Here is a 26,137-nt window from a genome sequence, read left to right as displayed (position 1 = left end):
AAGTTGAATTAAGTCAGCCAACCACGGTGTTGGCCGACCTCTCCTCACAATGTCCAGTTTTTCTAGAAATGACTGCCTTGAAAAAGATTTTATTATTTATTTTAGAAATAGTCAGACAAATCTATTGCCGGGTTTACATGGAGACTTTTTAGTCATTTCGATTGAAATCATTCCGAATGAAGATCACCTGTTTACATGTGATGTAATCCATTCGAATCTGTCGTTTATATACTCGCACGTTTAATCAGATCAGCCCCGTGGCAGCCGTGGGACGCACGGACATCGATCACTTGATTTATAAAGATGGAGTTCATTCGTCATTTAGTACAGTAGTTGTGATAGTGTTAACACTTTTATTAAAGCAACATCTTGATAAAAACAAATTTCAAGTGCTTAAAAACAAGTTCTCCCCTTGCAGACAAGCTCTGGGGAGACGCCGCCATTTTAGTGGGTGGAAACAATGACGTCAAGACGCATTTACGTCAAGACAGAGCATGCGCATGCCGGACGCAGCCTCGCCATTCCGAATGAAGTGTATACATGACGCTCGTTTAGATTGACGAAAGGAATACCCACCCCTGTGATTCCGAATGAAATTCAATTCGGATTTAGCCTTTTCATTCTGATTGAGGTGTTTATATGGAGCATTTTCATTCCGTTTGGCCGTTCGGATTCATTCTAATCGGAATACATGGCTCCATATAAACCAGGTTTATGTCTCCTGTTTCGTCATTTCGTCATTTTGGGTGTTATGTACAAATCGCAAAAACTGTTCAGTCTCACTACCCGAAATTAAACGAACATGCGAAGGAAAAAGCATCCTCCAACAGTTTTTACAAAATCAAGCATATGTAAATGTAGTTATTGATGTATTCTAATTACACACTTAAATCTCTTTCAAATTATATATATATATATAAAGTTAGATCAATTTTGTGAGAGATTATGGGCAAATTAGTTCACTACTTAACATACTTTACAAAATGTGTAACAGATATTTTAACAAGTTTTATTTCATGTCAGTATATGAGGAGTGAAGTTTGTTAGGTCATATTACACTTCAAGAATATTTTGCTGTTCACGAATGATGGCATAAAAATTATATATTTTTTAAATGCAGGCATGTTTCATTTGATTTCCAATTATGATTAAACAAAAGCAATCATTTGATTCATTTATTGTGAACTTACTATTTTCCAAAACTTGTCATTTTCAATTTTAGTATAGCTGAAAAAATAATTATTGAAATCTGCTGCAGTGATTGCCATTAGGCATCTGTTTCTATTTGGAAGGCGCAACACAACAGATGTGTTCCCCTGGCTGATTTAGTAAGTCTTTAGATTCAAACCCATTAAGCGCTTTTAGGAAAGGAAGTATCACTTGTAAATTTACCTAAACATGGTATGTGTCCCATTTACTGCCAATTGGTGCACTTTCATTTAAGCCAACACTTACGCAGTGGCGTGTGTGTGTCTGTGTGTGTGGTCTTGTTTTTGTTACATAGTGGTGAAAACATTTCGGGATTTCATAGAGTTGTGGGGCCCAGTCGTCCATGTGGGGCCATTTTGCTGTGCCCCACAAGTTTAGACCACTTTTTGAGGGCCAAGACTTGGTTTTAGAGTTTAGGTTTGAATTGGGTTATGGTTGAGGTTAGAGTAAGGAATAGGGGTAGGCAATTATTTTTGATGGTTGCGGTTAGGGGGAGGGGCTAGGAAATGCATTGTCAAAGAGATGGCCCCACAAAGATAGTAAAACAAACGTGTGTGTGTGCGTGTGCGTGTGTGTGTATGTTGGGGCTGTGCACAAATCAGTCGGGACTCGACTTAAGTAGCGGATTCTCAATCAATACAAAAATAAATTATTTATTACATGATTATTGTATAAAATAAAATGCTGGGGGAACTCAGGTTACACAGATTTCTGACGGGATAATAGAATCACCTAGCCCCGGTGTAGCACTGTCTCTGACTGTGTGTGTTTTTCTATCTATTAGTCAGTCTGCTCCAAGTTTGTTTTCATCCAGGTGACATTAGTTTGCCCTGGAAAAAAAGTGTAGTCCATAAAGCAAAATGCATTAAGAAGCAAGGAGACCTTGCTCCAGAAAAAAAAAAAAAGCAAGGAGACCATGTCCCATGTCATGTCCAGTGGATTTACAGTATTTTAAGGGCAGCACTACTGAACACCCCTGAGGAGGACAAACTGCTACTCAAACTGTTTTAATGAGAAAGTTGTGCTATGTCACTTTCATCCATGTATCTTTCCATTTATTTATTATCCTTTGTTTTTTCTTTTTTAAGACAAAAAAGTTTTTTTGTTTTACCTTGACTATTTATTTATTCTTTTAAAATGGTCAGAAGTCTTTGCTCTGCGTATTAAGGCTACGGCGTAGAACTTTGTTTAGGCTAAGAACAGGACACTGTTTTCTTTGAGGTGGTCCTGGTCCAACAGTCAACTGTCAAAGTTACCCGTGAGTAAGGTTTACTGAGGAAGACTTGATGACCACAGGTTATACTTGTAGCAACACAATCCTCCTCCACAAACTGGTGGTCAAACTACGGGACCAGGAATATTCATGTCCACGTGGCTCCGGATTTTCCTGACTGGTCGCAGTCAGAGGGTTGGAGTGGGCCACCACATGCCCATAGCCCCGGACCGCAGCACTGGCTCGAACACCCCCCGCTATCAGAAGAGGAAGACGGACATCCCATCATTATTCATTGATGGAAATTGTCTGGAGAGGGTGACTCCACATTAAGGAGGACTAGAGCTAGAACATGAACACTTCAAAGCTGCTGTAAAAGGCCCAGGCTTGTTCCGAGAGTACTCACAACATCAACCAGAGACTACTGGTTTCCTTCTACAAGTACATGTGCTCCATTGAGACCATCTTCACATACCCCATGTGTATGTAATTCAGCAGTTAGAGAGCACGTCAGAGGAAAGTGCTCCAGAGGGACATTAATTAAAAGACCCATAATTTGAATAACGCTGTTCAAGTTTTTGAGATGGTACATATTTGGGTATAAGGTTTAAGAGATACTGTGGTGTCTATTTTTATTTGTTCATCTATTATTTTTTTACTTTTGTTTAATTGCTTGCCATCACAGTTTTTGCTTTCACCATGAAACACTCCTTGGATATTTTTCTGCTTGGAATTCATCCAATGTGATCAGCTCAGCTTCACTCTACAGCCTCAATTATTTCCCTGTTTGACTCTTTTTTTCCCTCAGCCTCTAGAAAATTATGACATATTTCTATTGAATAATTCAGTCATGGATAATACGGTTAAGAGTTTGGGAGGAGCTTGGTAGAGATTTTATCAGTTTTGTCAATGTCCTATGATGCAACTATGAGTACACCTGGGAAGCTTTACAGAATAAAAAATAGCATGCACAACAATCGTCAATTGCAGGCATTTGTAGTCATGTAATTGATGTTGATTTCAAATATATCAATATTTCAGCAGTGCTCTCTCAATTTCACCAATTCCACCTCATTAATTCAAACAGCCAGACATGTTTAACATCATAAATCCTTGCAAGTCAAGTGGGCCAAACCCTTCTCACCTTATCTCTCCCTCCCACTCTCGTATCCTTATCATGCCACCATCTTTCTTTTTGTCATCTATCCCCTTCTAAATCACCCCCTCATTTTCTCCTTCTATCCTCTCATTTCTTTGGGAGGTCCACTAACTTAGAGGTATGCCATCTAAATAGTGCACTGATGGATTGGCTGTCTTCCACAGGCGAGAAGATTAGCCCAAGGGCAAACCCACTCCCCTTTCGTAAGTGCAGGGCTGAAGATGAATGACTGTTTATTAAACCAACATAGAGTGGCTTCTTTCCCAACTCATTATGGGCAGAAGCTGCTCATGTTAGCCAGCATGGCGCTCCCTTCATGTTTTCGTCTCTGTCACTTGCCCATTTTCTCTCTGCATCTGCTCCTCAATATTTTCTCAGCAGTTGAAGTAGCATTTAAATATCATATGACAATGCACATTTGTTTATTCAGTAAAAACCCAGGTAATTCTTTTCATTACATAAACACAACTCTATTTACTGGAGATTATTCATCTTATCTTTAAGAAACAAACTAACATTTGCGTTGAAAACTATGCATGTTGAATTATGTTAAATAAATAAATACATCAAGTTTATTGGGTAGGTTTCTGTATGTTTTTTTTTCTATTCAGATAAGAAGACCACATTTTGATTTCCCAAAAAAGGACACTCGGCCGGCTTTGAGATGCTTAAATGATACTGAAAGTTCACGAAAAGATGCCACGCGTTAATACACGTGTCAAGATCCGGTCCTCGAGGGCCAAAGTCCTGCATGTTTTCGAGGTTTCTCTACTCTAACACACCTGATTCAATGATCAGGATAATTATCAGGCTCCTGCAAAGATTGCTGATGAGCTTAAATATAATTCAGCTGTGCCCTCGAGGACCGGACTTTGACACCACTGCGTTAAAACTATATTCAATTATGCCTCCTCCTTATAGGTAGAAATAAAACAAAAAGCACAACTTTTTCAATGTCTTAATTCACAAATAAATAACAACATATTATTCTGAGGCCATCCTTTGCAATCTTATTTTATTTTATATGGAGGGTGGGGATTGAACCGCGCAGAGCATTGCCATTGAGGTAAAAAGAAAAAAAAAGGGGGCCACCTTCCTTGCTCTGGACCTCATTTGAATGATCAGAAAGTGAAGTATGTAAAAAGCTAACCTTTCCTCTTTCACATGTGGCCCAGATCCAACCCCTGAGTGACACAGTCTCTGGTCCATCTCGCCTGAATTGGAATTGCATTAAAAGATGCAGAGAGCATCTCGGTTGGATTTCAGAAATTCCTAGTGTTTCACACTATGAACACAACACTCCTCGTAGCCTAGCAACAATCTACCCACATTGCAGAGCGTTGTTTTGAAGCGTGGCTAGCAGAGCTAACAGGAGTAGCGCAGAGATAACTGTGTGTGTGTGGGGGGTAAAAGCATGTCCCTTTCAACTTTGTAACGTAAAATTGATAATGAAAATCGTCTATTTAACCCTCAAACATTCGCTTTTAAAGCTTTTAAAAGACACAAAGGAGGAAGCCATAATGGCGACCGGTTGCAAGCAGCTCACGCTTGAGCATTTTTTTTCAAAGACGAAAAGCATCGACCAATGCAAAAGAGCACATTGATAACGACGATGATGATGATGGTGACTCCGAGGTTGACGCCGAAGTTGGAAGCGTTGACGCGGCGGCTATGATCACGTCATAAAGCCTCACCGGCTAGCGATGCTAACGCCGGAAAACGCGGAGCACAACCGAGCACTTCTGCTCAGGCGGACGTTCAATCGGACGACGAAGAGTGCCCCGAGTCCAATGCATATTCATCGGAGGAGTGGGTACAGTCTGATCACGGAGAAGACACTGGTTATGGACTACGATGCCACCATGAATGGAGTGGATACGATGGATCAGAACATCTCTTACAACCCGGTATAGGAACTGAAGGACATGAGGAAGCCAGACGTAACACCACCATAACGTCACCGTATCATGATCCTGAGAGTAGACTTGATGGCAACATGGCCAAACACACACTGCAGTATATACTTGCTATTCCCCGGAAGAAAAAAAAACAGCAAGAAAGTGTAGCGTCTGCAATCGCAGTGAAACTAATCTGTTGTGCAAATCCTGCTGCGTCGCCTTGCACGCAGGGGAGTGTTACAAAAAGAAAAACTGTATTTGAAACATCCACATAATTGTAAATAGTACCACAGTTGCACACATTTGTAAATAGTTTGCCAAATTGTTTTGTCAAATTGTTTTGTCAAATTGTTACACTGTTGAATGTAAATAAACGTATTTTGCTATCAAAAAACACTTTTTCATTGTTGGTGGTAGTGTTTTACAGAAGTAAAGCACTGTTTAGGTGTTTGTGGCATCATTCATGGAAAAAAAAGGTCTCAAATTCACTAGAGTGAAATAATATCGTTTCACAAAAAGCTTGATTTCTCCGTATTTTGGTCCAACACAGAGCATTTGGGTGAAACTAACCATTTTCTATTGTTGATTACTGAAAAACGGAATAAGGTAGAAACAAACTTTTTTTTCTGATGAAAGATGAGAGTCCAATATTTCATTTGGTAGTATGTGTGTTTCCATAGTCCAAACACAAAATTTTCTGTGGACCTTGAAAGATCAGTCAAAATGCTTAAATCGGCTGGCACTGACGGCATCCCTTTTCTGAAAACGTCTGGCAGTCAAAGAGTTAGAAGGACACAAAACTGGTGAGGTGGTCTTTGAGAGGAATTCAACATTCCTATGGTTATGGAGCGTGTGCATGCTTGTGACAGATGGGACTCCATCCATAGAAGGTAAAGTAAGTGGACTGGCAGCACGTTGTTCTGCTGTTGCACCCCTGATGACGTCCTTACACTGTATCGTGCAGCAAAGGTGCTGTGTGTGAAAATTAACAGGAGCTTAAATGCACTTTGTAATGTTCCAAGTTCAGACATAAACAGAAACAAATGTTATTTGTGTTTTTATGCACTTTGAGGTATGCGTGTGGGTAAGATGTGAGCAAAATGATTAGTTACAGAATTGTATTTATTTTTGTATTAAAATGTATTTTATTTAAGCGAACAATCACCTCTGGCTCTGGTCAATAACAGCTTTGTTCTTGTGATTTATACTGTTTTTGATATGCCTTTCCCCTGTTTCCAAATTTATTTATTAATTTTTTTATTTATTTTTTATTTTTATTTTTTTTCAAAATTTAAAAGGGAGATGAGATGAATACAATGTGAATATTTTTCATCTGTATTGGTTTGAAATGTGCCTTTATCAGCTGTTAAATGGGCGCCTAATGTGTCTGGCCCGGCCACATACCTTGATTTGAAAATTTGCCTCAACTGAATTAGTAATTGAATAGTTGTGCTGCAGGCGGTCACAGAGGTTAGTTGGGGGAGAGTTGTGGAGAGCTTTGTAGGTGAAGAGGAGGCTTTTAGGACTGAATTTGTGCGGAACCTACCCATTGGAAAATATATATATTTTTTTTTAATGAAGGGAAGGTTAGAAATGGTCTCATAGAGATTAAGGTTAGATGGGCTGACAACGGGGTTTTAAGGATGATTGTTATGGTAACTAGTTTGAGAATGGGGGAGAGCAGTTCCAGTGGTGAGGGAAGGGTGAAATATGTCTGTGGTCATGTGAGAAATGGATGGCAAAGAGGTTATGACGAGGTAGCTAGTGATTGGAACAAGCTGACAGGTGGTGGTGTTTTTGGCTTTACGGATGAGTGGTTGGTTAGTGGTGATTATCTAGGGTGGATCATTTGTAGGGGCGCGTGATGAGGCCAGTTATTCATGGATGGTGTTGGTTTTATGGCTAAAGAAATCCAGGAAGGTGGTGTAGGGGTTGGTGGAAATGTCTGGAGGAAGAAGTGGGTGTTAGATTGAGGAGGCAGGAAAGTGAGAGAGGAGAGACAGTTGTTATAGTGGATCACCAGGTCAGTCGGGGAGTAAATGGAGGTCCGGGGTATCAGGGTGGAGAGATCTTTGGGGTTGATGTTTTACGAAGGAGATGGTCCATTGTACCTTGACTTGTGTAGTTAGGTGTGAATGTCGAAGAGAACGGCCTTGTGGTCTGGGATTAGGAAATCGATGACAGCAAGGTTAGCGGGAGTGATGTATGAGCTGCAGATTAAGTCCAGTATGTGACCTTTGTTATGTGTTGGGCGGTTGACATGTTGTACCATACCGAGACAGTGCGGGAGTGATGAGATGTCAATTGCAAACGTATTCGATGGGTCATCACTGTGGATGTTGAGGTTGGCATAGAGGATAACAGAAACTTCCTTGAAGAAAACATCAGTAGGTTTTAGATTGTAACAATTATGGAGGATTTTGCTCTAGAGTGTTTTACAGCTCGGCATTATTTAAGAGTGGTGGGGCACAGTGACAATAGCGACTTTGATGTCATGATGGTGGCCAGGCCTAAAAAAAAGGAAAAACCCAGCGGAGAGCTCATTTAGTTGGGAGGGCTCATTTGGCCGTTGCCACGTTTTAGTGAGGCATAAAATGTCAAGTTTCTGGGTTAGATCTCCCTCACCCCTTTTCAATCACTGTGGACTATGACATTTGGTAAGACCTGAACCTTGGCCTTGGGTTGAAAGTGAAAGTAGCCTCAGTACAGTTTAGCCTTCACTCACCCAGTTTGGCATACCCACTACTGGGGTGGCTAGCTGGGATGTAGCTGTCATAATCATTGTGGGACACAGGGTCGGGTCAGGGGCCATCTCGTCAGCTGGGGCTAAGCTAATGGAACTACCGACTATTGCCATGGCATGAACCAATGGGACAGTGGAATCAAGATCAGCAGGAGGACAGTTGCTAATCCAATCACAGTCCATGAGTTACATATTGAATGTCATCCACTCATATGATGTGACATCCCGCTCTGCTTGACCATCATTGGCTGCATAGTGTTTACTCCAACATTTTGCGAATGGCAGACAGGCACTTTCGTTTCTCCTCCACCCTTCCTCCCCTTCTTTCCTCTGGGCTTTGCATCCAGCTGCCATTGTCTCCCACCCTCCTCTCGTGCGGCGATGGGATTCTTTGCTTAATCTGCCACCTCCTGGTTGGGTGCACACTTGATGTGGGGGGAGCATAAAGGAATCTGGGGGAGTGGGTCTAGGGTGTGTGTGTGGGGGGGGTTACACAATGCAACTGTCCCCTCTTTGTGGAGTGTAGCCTGCTAAATCACATATTTATCACAGTCACACCTGACACTGTAAATATTCCTCACTTGACACTTTGGGTGTGCACATATTGAGAGCTTCCTGTGAGGCACGTGAAACAAGTCCAGTGGTCATTACATTGATGCTAGCACCTGGTCTGTTTTTATTCTGGCCTGAATACAGTGCAGTTTTGGTGTCCTCCAAACGCAAGACCTTTGTTTGAGCCAACGTTTTCTAAGTTCTCCTTCAGTTTCAGCAGATCACGGCTGTGTGTTTTCTTTTATCACCGCACTTTTAAAGGTTGAGAACCTTCAGCTGTTCTTGAATTATTTCGGTCTGTTCATCAGTTTAAAAATGGGCTCCAAGAGCCAACGCCATGGAACTAGCAGTTATATTTGACTTCTGAGTTAAAGATCAGCGTAGGGAAAGCAAAACATGCTCCGATTTTCTATTGATCAAAATATACACTGCTCCAGTTGAATGGGAGTTTTATTCCAGCGTTGAGGTACTTGATCAGCATTAGTTCTAAGGTCTATAATATTATGTATTTAGGCTGGTTGTAACCATTTTGATACGGTTGTAGATGTTTGCATAAATTTGGAAAAAAAAAATTGGGGATTAAATTCACGAATTATTTACTTTATTTAGATTGCCCTCTAACCCGGATGTTGTTTCGCCGGGCGCTGCTCAGTACGAAGTAGAGACGAGAGAGCGGGAGGAGAGACGAGCGAGAGCAACGTGATCGACAACAAGAAAAAACATTCTACAACTGGTCAAGGGCGCACACGGTAAATAATTTCTACGTTTGAAAAGTGTTGTACTAAACGGTCGTAGTTTGAAATGCTAATTTGTTTAGCAAAAGTTATTTTGTTTACACACTGTATTTAAGCTAGCCAGCTCAAACTTAGCTATTGACACATCAGCACATGCTGTATCTACTGTAAACACAAGGTTTGCACTACAAAAGATTTTGTCTTTATTTCATAAAATAGCTTTAATTTCATGCTTAGTTTAACAGTGACAGTATTGCTATCATTGTCTACAATATGAATGTATGTGTTGCTAAATATTTTGCTTTGAATTGTATATTTGACTATTTGTAACAGCATGTATATTTATTACATGTTGTTCTTTATGACAATTATTGATTTAATTGTCATTTTATTTCTTTTAGTTTTCATGGTGTGGCGTGGTGTTCAATGATTGTGTGTCTGAAACCGTGTGGAAGAATAAAACACACAAAACATCAGTATGAAGCGTGGATGATTGACCAGGGTGTAGCTACAACGGTTATATTTGTTCTAGTGAACGTTAGAGTGAGGGCCCCACTTCTGTACCTAGTGCAAGTCTAAAACTGCATGAAGGCAGGCTAGTCTTACTTTTGATATTTTATGAGAAACTGCAAGGGCTGATGATGTCAATTCAGCCAGTGAGATCACAGATTTGTAAAGTGGGCACTTGGACACCACCTTCCAACCTAATTGTTTGTGTCCTTGTCTGACCCCCTTAGCTGTGCTGCTGGGTTTCTACAATGATTCAGAAGATATGACGCCTTTGTCATATTTGTAAATTAAATACAATGACGATCACCACATATAACAACAAAGCACGTAACTTATGCCCTGATCAAAATCACCAAAGTCACATTAGAATACCTATGCAAAAACTTAAAAGTGGTTCCATCAGGTGGAAAGTTCAGATGACTTTGTGCCACCAAGCTCATGTCAAAGGAAGCTGGTTCGGTCGCTGGAATACCCAGCATGTCAAACCAAAATCTTCAACAAGCACACGGAGACTTGCATTGGCACGAATATGAGAATAGCCAGTTTTTACACTCGAGTGCAGCCTTGCTGTCTGCGAATATAGAGCCTTAAGTCTTTTTTCTGTTCTTTTTTTTTTCCTGTAACAGGTTTTTTCTTCCTGTTCATTTTTTGTTCCTGTTGAAAACGTTTTCCCCTTCTTGCAGGTGTGTCATGTGGGGTTAATCGGTTTTATTAATGTAGTCCGACCATCAGGTAATTTTTGCTGTGTATGGCGGTGTGTTGTAAATAAATACAGATTGACTAAAACATTGTATAAAATTAACCATGTCCAATTGTCAATGGACAATTGTCCATGATACACAAGTTATTCTGTACATTCATAATTGACTTAAAAAAACAAGAAATCACGCAAGTGCAAGTAATAACATTTATTGTAATAACATAACAATAGGATTTTTTGGCAATAAGACATCAATGCCATGTTTTAACGTTATTAAGCTCCAGAACTTGAGGGAAAAAAATCCCTCTGGGCTGTGGGTGGTGGAGCAGGGCCAACAGATGGAGATGGAACGTTCCAGATGGTTTACCAAGGACCAATGAGATAAGCGACTGGTAGGGGGTGGATAACATGGAGTAATGGAAATGAAAACACTGATATTTAAAGGAGAAGAAACCGTGAGTGCTGTTGGCTCAGAGGAACCTGGCAGATGGAGGACTAAACAGAGAAAATGTTTTGGGATAATGTGGGGAAACACAAGGGAGGTGATGAGAGGGAAATTCCCAGCAGCCCCAGCTGTCCATATCCTAGGTGCAGCTTCATCTTACAGCTTATTTTGCTTCATCCTGGCGGTCCAGTTTTCATTCAGATGACCCGTTCCAATCAATTTTTTTCATGGCGGCACTTATTACAATACAGTTTGCTGGAAATGTAAAATAATTGGGTTTAAAATCAACTTCTAACAGTTAAAAAAAATAAAAAATCAGGCAAATTTATAGTGGGGCTAATTTTTAGTTTACGCGTAAGGTACACATTTATAAAGGTGAGTGCACTTCAGAATAAAAAATAAATACATTTGAACAGTGGGTGATGAATGCAAGTACATAAAAAAAAAGTCACTTGATTTTTGAGTTACCCAAGCTGAAAACAAATTGCTAATAATGACACAGAATATATATTTTTCCGATTGTTTAAAAACAACAGCAATAATAATAATAATGGTACAAGGTGTTGAAACTTGCAGATAACTCGGACCTGCCATTTTGTCAATTAATAAAAATGTAAAAAACAAAATAAGATTTTTCGAAATATCCACCATGTCAGGTGCTGAGAGCATCTCTAATTGCACCCAGAGGACCTTTGTTGAACAATTACGTTACATTATTAAGTACTAGTGTGCACTGTAAACGGTTTCACGTCACTGAATCAAAGCAAATGGTGCAATGTGACCAGCATTTACATGGAAAAGCTAATTAACGTGAATGATGTGTTTTATTGGTAGAAAATTTGAAATCTTATAAGGAATACATCACCTGCCAGAAAATCAAACACCAAAACTAAATGTGCTTCTCACAACACTGACTCCAATAAGGCATGAGTTGTTATAAACATTTCTGTCTTTTTTTTTGGTCTTTGCACTTGGTTATCTAAAAAGCAATGTGCACATATCCACATGTCAAGTTAGATGGCGCATTATTTACAGCACTGTACCCGCAAACTTTATTTTTTATTTTTTTTATAACCACATCAGAATTTCCTTCGGTATTCATCTCAAAAGAAGAAAAAAGAAAAAAACAACAACATCTAAGCTATGTTGCTATTTGCGTTGCCAATGTGTTCACCTTTTTTTTCTCTCGGTAAAGACACATCACCAAGTACAGAGCTAACACTAACAGACTTCTCAGTTGTTCAGCATAGATACAAGTTTTCAAACGTCAGAAAAAACAGAAGGTTGGGATTAAAAAGGAATATTCAATGATAGTAACACAGTCGGGGTTATCAAAATGTAAGCATAACATCGTTTCATTGCACATTTAATTTGTATCCACTATTCTCCTCTCTCGATTTTCCCGTAACCAAAGAAAATAGGGTTACAAAAGGACAATCGTTCTCTATTAGATGATTAATGTTGATCCTTCAAGAGTTCCTCTTTACATATTAAATCACATTTCTCTTTGCAAGACGGAGAGGTCTTTGATGAGTCCCCCAGCTGTCACGTAGTTTGCCAAAAGAAAGACAGTTAGAGCAAAAGTAAGCCTCCAGGCAAGTTCAGTAGAGCGCTTGAACAAAGCTTCATGTTCTTCAATAGGTCGACAACATGCCTTCATAGTTGGCCTCCGAAATGACACTGGAAAACCAGCCAAGAGACTGTCAATCCCATTGGTCAATTTTGTGAAATATTGATCCTGATAAGGTCCAAGGCTTACTGGGAGCCGTGTTGCTCATACCAATAACATCCCTGAATCTCCTCCGCAGGATATTTCAGTCCTGTCCTGAGTGCTAAGCTAGCTAGCTGCAGAGCTGAGCCAGCTCAGGTTCAGGAGAAGCGTTGGGGAGCTTTGAGTTGAAGATCTGAAGAGCTTCTTTGATGCGCACCGACTCACCAGCTGACAGCTTTAGTCGGTGACGCAGAAGACAAGAAAAGAGGTCGAGCGGCTGCGGCGCTGGTGGAGCCAACCTGTTAACGCGATCCCTCATCTCCAATAACATCAGAAAGGCAGCATCCTGTGTACCCTGTGTGTATGGGTAGTCCAGCTGGAGTATCAAATCCTTAATGCCCTCAGGGTCAAAGTGCATGCTGTATCCAAACACTTTCAGAGTGTTTATCTTCATGTAGCCCAGGTTTGATGTCTGATCATCCATGTCCAAAGGTTCATAGAAGAGAGTTTCATTCACTGTTGGATCATCTGTGACAATGCGGCTTCGCAGGTAGATGTGTACGGTTTCAAAGAAGGACTTCCATTTGTTACCAAGAGACAATGTCCAGTTGTAGCACTGCGCGGTAGTCACGGCTTCCAGTCGAGTTCTCTCCCAGTTGGGGAAGTCAGGCTGGTTCACGGGCATGAACCAACTCTCCGAGTGACTTCCACCAAAAGGGTTAACGTAAATTGCTGGCACTGGCTCCAGTGTTGAATTCTTGGTTAGGCATATCTGGAAAGTCATACCCATCAACATGTGAATAAGATTTGACTTATTTTTATTACTCTTGAGAGTAAGCAGCATCCTCTTTCTCCAAGCAGGATTGAACCAACTTCCCAGACGGACGTCATTGCTGATGTAAATGGCATGGACCTCAATTCTGCTGTCAAGCTGCTGAAGCAGGTACTTCACCTACAAAAAAACAAAAATAATTCATTTTAATTTCTATAGGGAGCAACAAAGAAATAAAGGCAATCACTTCATGTACACAATGGTTCTCAGACTTTGATGTGGACCAAGAATGAGGAAAGAAACTTTCCACCAGAAGTGGCCTGAATGGGACACAATGTACACTTTTTAAAATATTTTGCATTGAAGGTGTATTCAAGGATCTTTTGTCGCTGCGTCTTCCGGGTGGATCATCTTAACGATTGGTTCTCGAGCTCGTCAATCAATCTGCCTTAACAACGTCGCATTTTAAAAAAAAAGTGACAAACAGACGTTTGGCTTCTACTTTTCAAGAAGATCCTTGAATACACCTTTAAACAATATACATGTTGCTACGAAAGGGTCCTTGGATCCATGCATATTAGCCAAGTACTTGGACTACATGGAAACGTGACATGCGATGTGACCTCATCCCAAATGCAAGAGAAACATTTTCTCCTCGAAATTCTCTTCAAAACATTCTGCATTCTACATACATTATGAGGTAATAAAAAAAATTGTATAACATACAGCCACTTAGGAAAGTAACTTTAATCAGAGTACTGGTTTGGAAAAATTAATGCGTTAGAGAGCTCGTTATTGAAAGAAAATAATCAGATTACAATAACGCATTACTTAGGAACAAGTTCCTGACTAATCCTCGTGGGAATGCTTCCTCTCGTCATACATTTTGACAGTGTTGTACCCTATGTGGTAAATGTTCGTGGTAATATTAATGTCAGTGTCTGTTTTCAGACATTGTTTAGGCACTAGTACAATTATAATAATACTGATGTGACACCGGTTACTGACGGTATAGTGTTACGTTTGCCTGACTTCAGTGCAGTCGGCGTGAGTTCATTTTAAGTGACAGTGGGAGTGGCTGTGTGTCTCTACAGTATATGTGCCCTGTGATTGACTAGAGCCAGTCTCCCTTTCACCCAAACTCAGTTGCTATAGGGTCCAGTTACCCACGACCCTGAACAGGATAAATGGTATAGAAAATGGATAATGATAATGAAACAATACCCAACCGTAATAATTGTAAAGAACAGTATTTGCCTCTATGTACTGTTAATGTTGTAAAAAAAACAAAACCCCACCACAACAAGCTAATATTTTCTTAGGCAGTAGGCTGCTCCTCTACCTGTCGCCACTTTTGAGTGATGACTCACAAGGCTTTCATGAAAAGGAGCTGATTGCTTTTACTTTGTATTGATAAAACCCAGTTGGCAAAAACCTTGAAAATAAATAGAATTTTATGAATAAACTACTTTTCTGAAAAAAACTGACTGGTAAAAATCCCCATTTACAGTAACTATTAATTGTGTTGATTTATGTCAATGTATAATATGCACATTTAAAAAATATATAATTAAATATACATGTATGTGTGTGGAAAAAATTACTTTTCAACAACTCTACATAAACAGTAAAAAGAAGGAAAAACATTAATTGGACATAGCAGTATTTATTCTAAGAGAAAAGTGAATTGTATTTTTTCAAAAACTTCAAACAGTTTCCACACATTTTCTGCTAATTTATATAGATAGTAAGCTACAGTATGTTTTTACGTCTTATATTACGTAAATAATACTGATTTCATGGATAAAAACGTGTATTTATTTAAAATTTAACAATTATTTAACATTTAACTATTCATGATTATATATGACCACCTAAGTTTGAGAACCACTGGAGCATATAAGACACTTTTGAAACCTCAGCATCCGGCATGTCGAGATCAAGGTTCAGATAATGGTCCAGGGAGTTGGCGATGCTCGGTCGACAGGAGCCAAGGTGGAGGAGGTTGCCGTGGTGGCAGGATCCACAGCGGGTTACATTGTCAGCGGCACAAGCAGAGCAGGAGGTGAAGGAGGTGCCAACAACGCAAGGAATGGCACCCTGACAAGTTGGCTGCTCCACAGGGCAGCTGCAACTCTTGACTTCTTCAGAGAAAGATCCCAGCACTCCGTGGTCATTGCAGTAGAAAAGTGACTGAGCCTTACTCAACCAAAAGGCAACTGACCTGTAAAAAATTTAATAAAACACACACAAAATTATTATTTGTAAGTGGCAATGGCATTAAAGTCCACCTGCAAAATATATCCACCCATTTGCTTCTTGTCCAGATTAGAGTTTGTTGTTGTTTATTGTTTTGAGCTTTCCATCACAGTGGTTGCTATTATATTCCTACTGTCTGATCACACTAAATGCAAATCATTATAATTTAAGCAACATTACATTCAAATTATCCACAACAAATGGAAAAAAACAACAGCAATAAATCCCAATTTACAAATGAAAACACATTTCACACATACACACAAATAGATTTAGTTTTTTTTTTTTTTTAAACATGTTATTGGATAAATCTTGCAGCTTTTATGCCTGTCCATTCAAAAGTTAAAACAATCTAAATAGGAAAGACTTAAGATTTTTTTTGACTCAATGCTATGGTGATGATAGTTGACTCGACGTCGTCTAATCAATCGTTATGGTGATTTCAACTTTTGAAGTCCGGTCATGCTTTGGCAAGCGACCTGGCAGCTTACTTGTATTCTAAAATGCTGCTGCAAGCAAAAAGAGCCTTGTATGACTCTTCAATGCCACAGTAATACACAGTCAAATACTTTTACAGGTCTGAGACACCGACACTTGATAGATGTTTAATTGCAACTGCCATCTTTGTAACAACAACAAAAGTCACTGATGTAGAAAGCCTGAGGCCATATTAATGAAAGTTAATGCTTTATTTATTTTATTTATTTTTAAGTGGAATTCAACCTTAAACATTTCTTGAATATGTTATATGTGACCTCACTAGTCTAAACATGACATTCTGATTAATATTACATTTGTGTAATAGGAGTTATGAAGCAAAATCCAGCCGTTTTTGTCCATCTCTAAGGGCGGCCATTTTGCCACTTTCTGTCGAATGAAGATGACATCAATGTTGCTCAGGTCTCACCCCGGGATTACACCGCATGCGTGTGCGTTGCGGCTCCGCTCTGCAGCGTCTTGACTGCGTGTCCCCGACACGCCAATTTTATGGACAAAACACACCTGCTGCACACAGCTGCGGTCCGGCAGTTCCGTCGCTGACAACATCCCGCCGTGTCTCGCGTGGTCGCGCGCAATAATGTGTCATTAAAAACACAGACAAACACACAAAGTTTGTGCTCAACAAAGAAGCAGAAAGAGTGGTGGGCTTCTTTTGATTGAACTCACCGTCCACTCCCACAGCTTCAACTATGACGTTCCTTGCAGCATAAATTTTTAGTTTGACCAAATGAAAAGGATGTGCCGTGTCATATATAATCCACCTCCATTATAAATCTCTCCTCATCCATGTTTGCTGCAGTGAATTAAGCGTTAAACATTATGACGTTTTGATTGAGAAATAGGATCTGGCGAGTGTTTTATTCTGAAACTTTTTTGGGGAAACTACGTCAGTCTTCCTGTCCTGCTCGATGTGTTCTGTGCTAGTTTGCCATTTAACGCATGACGACGGATGCGTGGTCCGGTAAAAATAGAAAATAGGTCTATCCGTGCGGCGGGCTCCGGCAAGATGCAGCTGGTCCGCAGTCGAGCCACAGCGTACACGCAGCCGGTGTAATTTGAACAAGTTGATAGAATGGAAACGAATCGGCTGCGCCGCCGGAGCGGAGCGGAGACGCAACGCACACGCACACAGCGTAATCCCGGGGTCAGGTAACAACCAATCAGAGCTCTGCTTCAGAAAACAGGTGATCTGTGATTAGTCATGCCTGAGCCCTGAGCAAAATGGCCACCCCTGAGATGGATAAAAACTCAGCTTCAGAAAACAGGTGAGCTGTGATTGGTCGTTGCCAGAGCCCTGAGCAACATTGATGTTATCTTCAGTCAACAGCAAGTGGCAAAATAGCCGCCCCCTGAGATGGATAAAAATGGCTTGATTTTGCTGCTCAACTCATATTCCACTAACAAAATATTAACCAGATTACCTTATTGAGAACAGTGGGGCTGCATAGAACATATTATTGTCAAAAAAAAGAAAGAAAAGAAATTCGGGTTGACTTTTCCTTTAAAGAAGACACTTTTTGTCCTGTTTTTCGGCAGCTTTGTCATTGTTTGTACAGTATTTTTGTGTTATTCATTAATCTTTCTCATAGCATACTCTATATTATAAACGTTTAAATGTGTTTGCAGTGTTTTAAAAGCTTTTTATTTTTATTTTAAGTGCAGTAAATGCTATGAGAACGTGCTTAAAACTTATTTTTAAAGCACAGATTTGACTTATTCCAGGGTGTTCTGGAATGTAACTCCCGCGATGGAGGGTAAAGCTTTGCTGTAATTGCCAATGTGCAGTGAAAACGTTCTTGCGTTGATAATTGGTTCAGCCCCTAGTTGCCGTAGGTCAGACTACACTTCAATCCGACTTATGTAAAAATTTGTAATATGTTGCCACTGTAGGGAAGGAAATCTATGTATTATGTTTGAATGTAGGTCAACACACACTGAAAAGTGCAGTACGAGGTTCTACACTATACCTTAGATTTGAAGCTGCTGGTCTAAATATATTCAACATCTCTTCTAAGTCGTATACAGTAAAGGAGAAATAAATAAATGACATTTCTATGAAGAATTGGGCTGAATGGTTTATTTGATGTGGCAAATGTCCACAAAATACAGCTTTTTCCTTGTTTTCCTATTTTCCTAATGTGACTCCCCGACACAAGAATGATGGAAGCCATCATGCACTGTGACTAACAAGCTCATTATTCAAACTCACATTCACATCACCACACCCTATATTGGATTATCTATCAGCTCTAAATTGACTACTTTTTTTCTGTAAAGGGATGTTTGACTGCAGGTGAATGAGATGAAAATGCAGACACAAAATTGTCATCCATTTTGGCGGGCCAACAGTTTGCAAAGGGTTGAGTTGCAAAATGGGCTCTGTAAAGATTCTATCCCCAGGCTAAGTTCAGCAAATTGCACACAGCATTGCCGAAAAGCTATGGCAATTCCATACCCGGAGGCTTGTGCAAATAGACAGAAATAAGTGATGATGAAACAAATGGATCTGTGCAGGCAGAAATATGGATCTGTTCCTGGCAGTGATGGCTTGCTGTTGCTGCAAGCATGGTTAAGACAGTGTGATGGTCTGAGACAGAGAAGGGAGGGTGGGACAAGGGGAAACAAAGGTGAGAGTGGAGGAAAAATAGAGACAGAAAGTGGCAAGGGGTTAGCGAGGGGAGATGGACTGATTGGTAGTGGCAAAGGACTGTCAGGGAAATTAAGGTTCTCTGTAAACAAACGCCAGACTGTCAGTGCAGGAAAAGACTTGATTAGAGCTTGCCATGGTATGGAGTAGCTCACTCCACAGCCTGTAACTAGACCCTCCATCCGTCCAACACATTCTTGAAAGTTCTGTCTCTGTTCATCCCTTCTTAACATGTCTCCTCTCACCCAATTTCTTCCTTTCTATTTCCCTTTCCAATTGCTTTATTTCCTATGCCAAACTGCTTCCTCACATGACTCTGTGCTTTACTTGTGAGCATTTCTTGTCACAATGCCTTCCCGTGGCCTTCGTCTTTTGCCTCCAGCACAGCAGTGAGTAGGGCTGTGCAATTAATCGAAATTCAATTATGATTTTGATTATTACCCTCCACAATTACAAAATGGGCATAATCGTACAAAAACGATTATTAATACTAGGCCTGCAACGAGTCCTCATCATTTCTGCCTTGGATACTCGTTTAGATAGTCGTAGTCAAACTAACGGCAGTATGCATGACAGTTAACGCTGAGAGGAACCGAATTTTAAAATAAACCTTATCTTACCAAGTAGAATATGTAGTGTAGATCATACATTGTAGCGCTTTTATTTTGAAGTTGTTTCCGGAAACGTGTCAATGCGGTATAAGGGCTAACGACGTGCTTGTCAATTCGAGTTTTGTGAACAATAGCAATAGAAATGCCCCAAACTGTTGCGACAGACGTCAGTAAGACAAAGTCCTGAAGTCACGTTCAAGCTCCAGTTAAGAGCGCTAAGACATAATTATGCTGACATTGTATTGTACTGTTCTGTTGCCATCGTTTAGCGGCGACTGCTAGCTAACAACCAGTCACCAGCATCAAGCAGCAAGCTAACAACCAGTCACCAGCATCAAGCAGCAAGCTAGCCGCGCTAGCTAGCAGCGGCAAAGTGCTCCGGCCGTCATATTACTTTTCAAAGGTGTAAATACTGCAGCCTGTAGACAGCTGGGTAGGCTCCAGCTCGCCCGCGACACACGTGAGTATTCGCGATTCAGAAAATGGATTGATGGACTGCGCACACTTTGATGTTCCCAGCCTGACTAATTTGCTGTTCCTACTGATCACTTATTAACAAACCAGGCTTACTCAAATGTGCTATTTATTTAGCCGACAAAAATCGCTATTGTGGGTCTGACGTCACTTTAGTTCCATTGACCAAAATCTATGGGGAGAGATTTGTCTAAAATCTCACTGTTTCAGAGGAAAATGGTTTACTGACAAGCACAGGTTAAGTAAAAAAAAGAAAAGAAAAAAAAGATGTTTATTTTCTAAAAATGAAAACCAGTTGTTTGTTAATTATTACATGCAAATGTGTTTTTTGTCTTCTGTATTTATAATTGTTCTTTAACCAAGAAGTATATACAGGTATATTTTTATTATTCGCTAGAACTTTCAGTAGGACATCTGAATACCAAAATATTTGATAGCTGCACACAAGTTCTTTCACAACACACCCGTGTCAAAACTAGCTTGCACCCCACAAGCCATAATGCACACGCTGCACCCCAACTTCAATGTTTGCTAACATAAACAATATATATTATTATAAATTCTGTTTGGTCCAAAAGGAACTTACATAATTATAGTTTTTCAAATAATTTTATTTGTTTTAATATTTTCAAATGTTTAAACATTTTCTTGTTTTAAAAAAAATATATAAAAAAAGAAATCCTTTTGAATAATCGTGATTTCAATTATCACCAAAATAATCGTGAATATTCTTTTTTCCAAAATCGAGCAGCCCTTGCAGTGTGGCTGCCATGTAATGATAACACGAAGCTACTTTACTAAGAAATCAATCACAATGTCTGTGAGGACTTTCAAAGGATTGTTTTTAGATGAAATCATAATAATAAGAAAGAAATTAACTGGAAATCTACATAGGTTGGAACATATTGCTTTTTGTAGAGATTAAAACATTTTGCGTTATTTACGATTAAAGTGCAGTGTTGATTCCTTTAAGACTGCAAGGGAAACTCAGCTTCACACAGTACCCTCACAGTTCCAACTGCTAGCAAGCTGCACATCAGGGCAGGTAATATGAATGTTGTCGGCCAGATTTTTGTGAAGCCATTTCATTGTTTTCTTTACAAAGACATCATTAGAGTTAATAAACATTTAATGATTTGGCCAGAAAAAAAAGCTTACCCTCTGTGAATGGCCAGCAGCCGCTACTGTTGAAGTGTAATGTTTTTTTTTTATCGTATTAATCTAGTTTTCAACCTCTAAATTTATGATTTCTGTAAACTGATTTGATCCATTTTTATGCATTGAGCTTTTTGTGCTTAGGCTTTTGGGTTGTGGATAACAATGTTTAATCAAATGCTTAAGTGGACATTGATTGGCTGTCATTGTGTTTGGCATAACCTGGTTGGATCGGAGGGCAAGTTCAGGAGCAGTAGCAGACGTGAAAATGGAGAAGCATTGCCGGTCCGATGATGGTAAATTTATTTGCTAAAAGTAGCACGATAAGCCTCCTTTGTAGGGAGTTTGTTTACCACAGAAGCAGCTCAAGTGTAGCTGTAAAGCACCCTGTCGCGACTTCAGCCACAGCTAATGAAGATGCTAATGTAGCGAGCCATAGCAGAGTTCTTCGTCCAAACCCACACACAAGCACGGGGAGAACATGCAAATTCCCTGCGAGAATGTAACGACCTCTGTATTATGAAGCGGTCATGAAGAGATCCTGCTAACTCCTATTATTAAGTAGTAGTAGTAGTGGTATTTAGAGGCATACATTCTATATTGATAAATACATTTTACATTGACAGCTGCAGCTGCTTTTATATAAAAAGCTTAGGTTCTTGTCAGTGTTCCCAAGCTGGCAACCCGCCAGAGGAACTGAAGCTATAACGTTTATCCACTAAAATGCCTAAATTGTGTACTGTTTAATTCAATTAATTCAACATTCACTTCTCAAATGACAATTTAAAAGGTCATATTGCATACCTTTCTCGGGGGAGACTGATACGAGGTTGTTTTGGACATCGTTTGCTGAGGGTGAACAATTTCCTGATAATCTTGTGAGCTTTGCCCAGGACCAAGGCTGTGCTGGACTCTAGATGAGTGTATCGCTTCTGGAGAGATGTGTCAGCTGACCAGTACTTGGCAATCATGGAAACATTCAAGAATTGGTCAGTGGGCAAGCGTTCCAGGAAGGCTTTGAATTCGTCTGCAACAGAGACAAGGAGAAAAAACAAAGACAAATAGCTGTCCATCAGTTATATACATCAGTACGGATGAGTCATGATTTTATATTTCACCTCTAGCGGACATTGTCCACCCAGACAATGTCGGCTTTCGGGGGCAAGTGTATAATTAGAAAAGTTTGAGACCACCACACCAGCATCTATCGAAATTCAAACACAATCTGCTTCTTCCTCTGGCCGTTGAATCGGTGGAGGCTGACGTCTGTGGATCTCACTCTGCTTCATCTATCCTTCCTTCCTTTCCTGTCTTTCCTTTGGTCTCTTGAGGTCTCCCTAATTTGTTGGAATTTAGATGTTTCTGGGGTTGGTGAAAGATTCCGGTTGGTAACCCAGTGGGTAGTAGGTGATGTCTGGTCGGTGCTGGATTCCACTTTTCTTTCTTTTCTTTGATCCTTCCTCGGGTCTCCTGACAACCTCACGATTCTAGCTGGATTCAGAATTATTTGGTTTAGGTGAACGGTAAGGGATTTTTAATAGGTTTTAGGTGAATTAATGAGTACACGCTCACACGCACACACATATGCACACACACACTCACACATGCAAATACTCACACACATACAAAAAAAGAAAAAGAGAGAGAGAGAAAAAAGAGAGCAACGATGATGACATGTCGGATCGGTAAGCTTACCGAATGAACAATACTGAGAAGAAAAAAAAAAAGAAAAGTTTGAGAAATACTGTAATTGTTAATATACAACTATATAAACGTGCCACACTATTTCCCCAACTGAAGCTTATTTTAGTTATGCATAATATGCTGCAGTTTCATCTTCACCTTACTGACAGTAGTAGTTCAGTCTTCAATTACAAGTCACGACAAATGCCAATTCCAATGAAGTTGGGACGGTGTGTAAAATGTAAATAAAAACAGAATACAATGATTCGCAAATCCTTTTCAACCTATATTCAACTAAATATGCTACAAAGACAAGATATTTAACCTTTAAACAGGTAAACGAGCCCCTAAAGCAGCCTGTGGCGTTTCTGGCTGCTGTTGATATATATGATATGCTTTCGCTTTACATAGTTGAGTTTTAACTTGCATTTGTGAATGCAGCGATGAACTGTGATAACTGACAATGTTTTTCTGAATTGTTCCCGAGCCTGCGTGGCAATATCTTTGACATAATGATGTCGGTTTTGAATGCAGTGGAGGAGCGAAGGTTACGGGCTTTTAATGTTGGTATATGGCGTTGCCACTTTTGTGCAGAGATTTTTGGATGGCCTGAAAATGTCTACACAGAATGTATTATCTGCTTGCTAAAAAAAAGAAAAACACTTTAGATAATGAAAGTAAATGCATATAAACAGATACTGTACTTCAATTAAAGTGGATTGACGTAAATCCCGCCCCAGCTCCTCGTGAAGAAAATCCCTAACGTTATAAGATCACTTCTCAAAAACTTTGCCTTTCAAAGCTTTAATTTTACTTTCAAAACCCACACATTTAGCTCTGTAGAAACCTTGTTTAATGCGGGGCCTCTGACTCTCTATCAACAACATACACAATGCATCATTGGTATTCAACATGATTCTGTTTAGAAGTATCTCTGATCTGCTTCTTTATCACAATCATCTTCCCAATGAAATGAGTTTTATTTGTGTCTATCGGTGGCGTTATAACCGAAACCTATATTTGTATTTTTAAAACTATTTCCCTCCCTCCCTCAGCCCGCACTTTAAAAACCACTGCAATGATGCTCGAGATGATAGGCTTTCTTCTGTGATACTTCAAATACAAATATACTGTCAAAGTGTCACTCAGTTCAGTGGCACAATTACAAACAATTCCAAGTGCCTGCCATATGTTGCAATAACATTCTTGTCCGAAAGCAAGCACATTTCTTATTTGCTTGTTTTCTGTGTAGCGCCTGTGACAACAACTTCAGTAATCCTATTTTTTTCCTCCGTGACCATAATTCAGCTGCAAACGTGACAGACAATAAGATTGGACTTGGGATGTCTTGCGGCAAGTGTGGCAGCACATGGGCCCCTTTAACAGCGCAGTGATGCCAGCTGGGAGAGATGGCGCGGAAAACAGAAGGGCCAGAGCTGTCGAGGAAGCTGCCATCTAGATCACTTCAAAGTGTTCAGAACGCATTGACTGTGCCATCCATCACGCAGTTCATATAATAGTTAACAGGGGAAGTTATTGCTTGACTGTCTCCATAAATCCTCAACATCCATTTGAAGTAGCCCCGGTCTGTGATTGGTCAAATGATTGATTTCGGTCAAATCTTTATTGAAGACATTTAACATACATTGCTAGCATCTGTATGTTCAGTCAGACATTTATAAATGAGATGGATGGGGAAAATAAATTGACGGTCAAATATGTTATTTTTCTAACTATAATGTCCTCTTTGTTTACATTTACCCCTCAATCTCATTCAGATATTTCAACACACTCTTTATGAGCAAAAATCCTTCAAAACAAATAGGTTAATTTACTGGCCTATTTCATTCATTCATTCGTTCGTTCATTCATTCATGTACTTATTTAAGCAATGAATAGAGTGTAAAGTCAGCCCTTATCCATGCAGATGTCATATCAGACATTTTGATGTCAAGGTAGCACAAAGGCAACACTCATTTTATATTCATCTAAAAATAAATAAACAATTCCCACACTTACAAACACATCAAAATCTATCAGCTAAATTCTCCGTTCTCATCAATGGACTAGTCTATTGGAGCCTTGTATTAGAAAAAAAACTAATAAACACATCAGTTTGTTTCAGAAATAAATGTGTTGCAACAGTTTTGGAAATATGAATATTTTTCCATACACTTTCCATTTTCCATACTTTTTCAGTCTTGGAAATTTATGAAATCAAATTCTATAATTTTTCATACTTACGTAGTAACTGCAAATATGCCACTCTGTTTGACTCGTGAATTTGTAAATCTCAGTGGCTCACCAGCTATGAACCTTACTGCAAGTCGTTGGCCTGTTGAACTTGAGAAATTTGTACAGCATGGCCTGCAGCAAATGTAAATGTTTATCAGGAAAACAAAATTATTCTTATAACCCCTCAAATTTGACTTGAGAGCAAATAAATCGACAAAGGACGCAATTGCCACTACACCAAAACACGCTGAGCCACCTCGGCTCGAACACTGAGAGAGAGCGGTTGTATTTCAGGTTGTCGCTCAATTTAAGATTAGCAGGACTGGATGACTCGGAACACCCCCACACTCATTCAGCCAGGACTTTTTTCCAACCAACTATAGTCAAACTTCAATTCAAATGCAGTAAATACAAAAACTCAACATTAAGTCCATCATTGAACCGCAACAGACCAGTCTTTAGTAAGGCTGGGTACACAAAGACAATCGGGCTGTTTTGTTTCGATTTTGCCCATTCCAGACCAAGGACGTCAAATGTCTGACTACTTATTCAATTGTCCGATTAGATTATCCTCATGTCTCGGGTGTGTTAAGAGTGGATTTGTCCGAAACAGGTGGGGGTGACAATCATAAAATATTAAATCTGTTCAATATTTATGACCAAAATCAATGTATGTGTGTGTGTGTGTGGGGGGGGACAACTCACAGTTATCTGTGAACTGTGACATGAATAGAATGTGGACAATCAAAGAAGAACAAGAAAGCGGTGGTAAATACAACAAAGCATGTCTACCTAGGCATGGGCCGCTTACCGGTTTGACCGTTAACTGTGGTTTTAAAAAGTTAAGGTTTCAAAAACCATTAAAACTTTCTGTCACCGGTAATGAGCTCTTCTTCTTTTTTTAGGGGACTTCTCAGCAAGACACG

At 39.7% G+C, this 26,137-nt stretch overlaps 1 protein-coding gene across 1 annotated transcript in view; it reads right to left on the bottom strand.

Annotated features, from left to right (window-relative positions):
• Window positions 1-10,911: 10,911 nt before the first annotated feature.
• The window catches only part of brinp2 (bone morphogenetic protein/retinoic acid inducible neural-specific 2), a 172,225-nt gene continuing 156,999 nt past the window's right edge, over window positions 10,912-26,137 (bottom strand). The window contains exons 8-10 of the mRNA XM_077559107.1: window positions 22,098-22,320; window positions 15,564-15,870; window positions 10,912-13,826 (exon numbers count right to left, since the gene is read on the bottom strand). Coding sequence (XP_077415233.1) covers window positions 13,005-13,826; window positions 15,564-15,870; window positions 22,098-22,320 — 1,352 coding nt within the window. The 3' untranslated portion in view covers window positions 10,912-13,004. The remainder of the gene's footprint in view (window positions 13,827-15,563; window positions 15,871-22,097; window positions 22,321-26,137) is intronic.

This window comes from Vanacampus margaritifer, chromosome 2 (assembly GCF_051991255.1).
Source record: "Vanacampus margaritifer isolate UIUO_Vmar chromosome 2, RoL_Vmar_1.0, whole genome shotgun sequence".
NCBI classification, from domain to species: domain Eukaryota; kingdom Metazoa; phylum Chordata; class Actinopteri; order Syngnathiformes; family Syngnathidae; genus Vanacampus; species Vanacampus margaritifer.
This window is presented reverse-complemented; position numbering and strand designations above follow the sequence as displayed.